Below are 5,604 nucleotides of genomic sequence, written 5' to 3'. Positions count from 1 at the left end.
GCAACTTCGAAGACCCTATAGTTTCGGCGAACTCAATTTCGGCATGCCAATAGCCTGCACCCAAGCAAAGCTATTAAAAACAAGAATGGTGGACATGGAGTACGTTTAAACAACTAAAATATTGCGACAGCGTGGAGGGACTTCAGGTGCTGCAGAAGGTTATGTTAATTTACCTTCGTTTGCTCACTCTTTTCATGAGAATTCTAAATTTAAGCATCGGCCGAAAGCTTCACCGATTGAACTGACTTTCTGTGAAGTAAGAAATACAACCGAAAGCAATACACCGTGGTGGCCCGATTCCGCGACCAAATATCCGAATAGGTCTCAAAATACGTTTACGAAAACGTTGCAACCAAAACCAGGAATTGTAAGCAGAGCAGCCTTCTCGTAAATCTTTGAATAATAGTAACCGGGGTACATAATCATCATAAAAGAAAGCAGCATCAGTGTTGTCAATGATGCCTCACTGCCACCATAAATTTTGTCTAGTTATATAATAGTTAGTTAACTAGTTAGTTATATAATTATAATAAAAGACCTACGGTGAAGGGAAGATTAAACGAGCAGGTAACGAGGTGATGTAGTGCCGGCCTATGTCAAGCATTCTTAGGTGCCTACACCTCCAAACGCTCAATCAGACAATTTGGAAAGAAACTGACATCACGAATGCCACTGACATCGATTAGCCGCCTTTTCTTGCAACGTCTCCAGCCAAGCACAGACGGGGTCACGGGGGCCTCGTACTGGAAGGAGTACGACACCAACAACACCCGTATTTCCGTGACCTGTTTGACGCCTTTCTGCCAGGTCATGCGCTGTCCACCTGGCGGTCTGTGCCATCCTGATGGAGGCACGGAGAACAACACTCGTCCCAGTAGACGGTGTTTCGGCGTGCAGAGCACATGACCGGGTAATCGTAGTCGACGATGCTGGATGTTTTCTCTGATTGAGGTGCTTGCAGTACAACCAAATACCCGTTTTCTAATCACCTCGTTACTAACACGCTGACGGCATCCAAAACTAGCCACGCTTCTGAGGCATCGGTGGTTGAGAACCTGAAGACGCCTCACATCTGTCCGCAGAGGCCATGTCTCGCACCCATACAACAGCCCTTTCTGTAGCCTGGTACACACGACTCTTAAGATCCAGTGAGATGCCTTTTCGACGCCACAAGTGACGCAAATTAGCAAACGTGATTCGAGCCTTTGAGATTCTTGCACTGACTTCATCAGACACACTTCCGTCAAAGCTAAGTAAAATTACACGCTGAACAAGCCGGAACACATTATGTTTAAACACGTGGGTAAAATCTGTATATTTCTGAAAAATACGTGGCGCAAACATGGCCTCGTAGCGGTAACATTCCTCGGAGGTTGCCACACGGCCTCTTAACCACCATGGTTTATCGTAGACAACTGCGGCGTGCATTAACCTCCCGAATCCTAGAATAAAAACCGTGGTAGATTTATAAAATCTAACGTCTCCCTTTGTGGAACAACATCTGCACCATCTTATTCGTTTACAATTGAAATTCTCCACGTTTATTCTGTCCCCAGTTTTGACCCATGCTCCACTTTTTGTTTAGTGTGTGCATATGAACTGAAGTTTGCTCGTCCTTACCACTTCACTCATTTGGCCTTGAGGGCATCCGGCCATTTGTGGCCGCTTTGTGCACGTGTGGCTAACTCGCTTGGGAGCGTGTCTGCTCCATTGGTTTGTAATTTTGTAGTCCGAAAGGACCATTTGTTTTGGACCAGTATCTACTGACTAAGTTTTTATAATTTGTGAATTTGTCTTACATTAGTAGGGCCGTATTGGAATCGAGCTCCGACTTTGCCTGCCTTCCCGGAGGTTCTGGTATTACGCGTCACTTAAGGATACCGTTCTCCCATTCAAGCGTTCTCTTTTCTACATTCCGGTGCTCCAGAAACAGTGTTGAGGTGCCTGCTTACAAGTGCTGCAGCCTTCAACGAGCTTACCAAAATCTAACGGTTGACTACCTCAAACGTCCGTCTACAATCGCTCTTACAGAAATCTGTCTCCTACCAAAAACCTCTGGTTTAGAGGTCTCAATTTAATGTCACTCCGTTTTCTGCGCTGGCCCAAGCCACAAAAAGACAGGAGTCATCTTACTTCTAAGTGTGATAATAGCCGGTTTGTGTCAGTGCAATGATGGCATGGCAGTGCTATATCCAATCTAATCGCAATGCTGCATCTATTTTCTTACTTCACCCGACCGTCGCATGCCCCACATTCAAACCTGTAATTGCAACTACGAGTACATATTTCACCTGGCCCTTACCTCTTCCGGGACGAATTCAATCTAGCTTAAGGAAACTTACATTCGGATGTTACCTATCCGGCTTTCCATTGCAGTTTTGTGTTGCTCCTTCCACAAGTTCAATTTATTGTAGAATTTTCGTTTGGCATCAAGTACCCCACGATCATTGTCCTTGTTTTTTGGTTCTCGCAATCACACTGAATTTCCATGTAATAAACATGTCTCGTTGATTGTAAATTCCTCCTTGTTGTGTTGTTTCCTTCTGCGCTCAGATTGCAATGACCTGATTATGCCTCGATTGGCGTGTTCTTCAAAAGTTGGGAAACAGAGATATTATTATTACTACTTGATCCGATGCAAATCCGACACCATCAAGTGATGCATTGCAACTTCAAATTTTGACGCGCGGGACCAACTTGTTCACAACCTCGTCAGTCGTCAAAACACAGACCTCCGGAACACCATCAATGATGCATTGCAACCAACTTGTTCACAACCTCGTCAGTCGTCAAAACACAGACCTCCGGAAGAGGACTTGTGCCTCATGCAAGCTCTTGAACAACTCTCCCCAAGCTTCCACTTCAAGCACTCTCAGCTTGTATGTATACCCAAAGATCTCAAGGCCTCCTGTATATAGTTCCAGCATGTCGTGTCTCTCGTGCGTTCTTCATTCGCACTGACTTAAGTTGTTCAAAACAACGCCTGGATTCATAATGATGATGCACTCAGTAAATGCCCCGCAATCTAAATACCACTTCTATTAGATCCGGTCATTTGAGTTGGACACTTCTTTGATGGTGTTATAATTAGGGCTCCCCTTAGGCATAATGTCCACCGAGTGTGGATGTTTGTTTTCATCTCTTACTGGCCCAGGGACACGGAGCATCAGGCTGTGATTCTCGGTGGTGCCTCTTTTCCTTAACCTGCTTGAAAATGGATCAGATTTAGTGAAGGATGTAAACAGAACCAGTGTCCAGAAAATTGATAAGGCCGATGTATTGCTATTCTTAACAAACTAGCACGCCGCCGAAAAACCCAACAGTTACCCAAAAGGGTCCAGCATCGTTCGGGACTTGAGAGCCAACCGTTGTTCAAAACTAACTAGATGAGTTTCGGAAGACGGGATATCTCCTGACACTTGAAACCACTGTAAGCCAAAAATCTGCCGACCGGACATGTTAAAACACGCGACCCAAAAAACAAAATAACACCGGGGAAAGGCACCACGGAAAATTTCAAACATATCCTCCATAAGACACAGATATGAGGAACCCACAAATGACACAGTGGTGGCGTATGTACCCCACGGGGAACATTGTGCAGTTCACTTTCCTGCCTCAGGACCCTAATGCAGCAAACATCTGCAGTGCACAACTTCAAAGAGCCTCTATTAAACTCAATCATTATGAGAAGTAAGGTTCACCTACTCCTGCACCCGACGATCCTTCTCTGTGCCTTCGGGCCAGAAAAGGTATATCCAAGAATCCTGAAGGAACAGACGCCCAGTCTGTCGGTATGCGTCTACCTGATATTCCGTTAGCCGCTGGGGCAATGTAACATTGCTTTCGTCGGGAGAGAAACGAACATCATTCCAGTCTACAAGCCTGGATATTGATAATCGCTCAGATGCCACGGGCATATTAGCTATACTGGTATACGTCGCAGGGTAACGGAGTGCGTCCCGAAGCTGGTCAAGCACCCGACTGCCAACACGGTGTCAGGCAGGATACCTGTTGTCTTGCCTTCTCTCATTTTGTTCTCGTAAGTCACCTTCAAGTTCTAGCGTCCACATCGCATAATGCCTGCTGTGTTATCTCGTCCAAAGGCCGTGATTTCCATGCAAGGAAATGGTCAACTAGCCTAAGCGCACAATCTAGGTGCCCTATCTGATAGGTACCGTGTAGTCTAATTCAACGACTGACGATCAGTAATTGCGGCAAAATCGAACTCTGCTAAATTTACCGCCAGCGGATCGAAGCACAATGCATTTTTCTGCAAAATCCCTGCGGGTGAAATAAAAAATTTAACGTCAAAATGTTGCATCTCATTGCATATACGCTCAGTCTGAAAATCCCCCTCACCTGCCATCAGTTTTTTGCGATTTGTTTTAATCGATCTCTTTTGAAAATTATTCGCGTATGTTCGGATTTTAACTTCGTCTGCTATGGCTTTGGAAGTGGCTTTCGTTGTGAAATTTGTGGGTGTATCGTTTTCATACTTCACGGCATTTGAGAAGACCTTAAATGAATACATGAAGGATAACTTTGTGGTATTTGTATTCAGTAATCGAAGCACAAACGATATTTTGCGTTACGAATGGGTGTACTACAAATGCAGCAGGCGCCCTCCAAGACCAACGAAAACCCGTGGAATCCGAAAAAGCTAGTAAGCCGAGCGTATTTTCTAATAAAAAAGTACGCGAAGCACTCGCTGTCTAATGCGATTTTGTCTACGGAGGCAAAGGAACCAACTGGCAGTGACCTTCTGGAAAGCAACCATCAACTGTCAAAGTTGTTTTACGATCGGCTTCTAGTTAATCGACACCTAACCAAAGACGATTTGGGCACATGCAAGGCCGTGCTGAGATATGGAACGCCGTCATCTGAAGTGCGGCAGCTTATGGTGGATGAATTCAGAAAGATTCTTACCACTTAGGATAGATATACCTACCGCCGGAAGTGTCGAACAACTATGTTGAGTAGGTGCCGCATGGTTGGGTTTTAATGTAGCAGATGATATGCCTTCGGTCCTGGCAAAACTTCGGGAGACCGGGCGCGTCCTTCTGTGTCAGGCAGAGGAAGATCATTATAGCCAGATATGTTTCTTGCGATGGCAGCAGATAGCGTTCTTCCGACGATTTCCAGATGTAGTAAATGTAGACGGAACGAATGCAACAAACCGCCTTGGGTAAGTTTCTTAAAGCATCAGATATAAACTATAAACATTCTTGACAACGGACAGCATGGGCATCCGGTTATGTATGCGTTCGTAGAGAGCGAGCAGTTTGCTCCCATGTTCGGATTATTAAAAGAAATGATGGGCGAAACGTGTCCGGTCAGGACCTTTGTAGTGGAAAAGTTGCCAGCGTAAATGCGTGCGGCAAGAGTCGTGTTCGGCTGTGACGTTATGCTTTGCTACTTTCATTTCCGCGAAGCCATCAGGAAGCACGTATGCATCATTTAATATCCATGTATTTTTGGTCACAGACACGTTCTGTCGAATGACGATATATGCATGCTCTCTCATTTTGAGGCACTTGGTCCGCGACCGCCGCGGCTGCCGTATGAAAGTGTCGGAACGAACAAGGTGAGGTCGAGCTACGT

General features: G+C 45.4%; 1 protein-coding gene across 1 annotated transcript in view; it reads left to right on the top strand.

Annotated features, from left to right (window-relative positions):
- The window catches only part of T265_07417 (hypothetical protein), a gene marked incomplete at both ends in the record, with an annotated part of 20,275 nt that extends 17,072 nt beyond the window's left edge, over positions 1-3,203 (top strand). The window contains one exon of the mRNA XM_009172935.1: positions 3,155-3,203. Coding sequence (XP_009171199.1) covers positions 3,155-3,203 — 49 coding nt within the window. The remainder of the gene's footprint in view (positions 1-3,154) is intronic.
- Between the last annotated feature and the right edge of the window lie 2,401 nt (positions 3,204-5,604).

This window comes from Opisthorchis viverrini (assembly GCF_000715545.1).
Source record: "Opisthorchis viverrini unplaced genomic scaffold opera_v5_173, whole genome shotgun sequence".
Lineage (NCBI taxonomy): Eukaryota > Metazoa > Platyhelminthes > Trematoda > Opisthorchiida > Opisthorchiidae > Opisthorchis > Opisthorchis viverrini.
The sequence above is the reverse complement of the archived record's forward strand: the minus strand, read 5'-3'. Positions and strand labels throughout refer to the sequence as shown.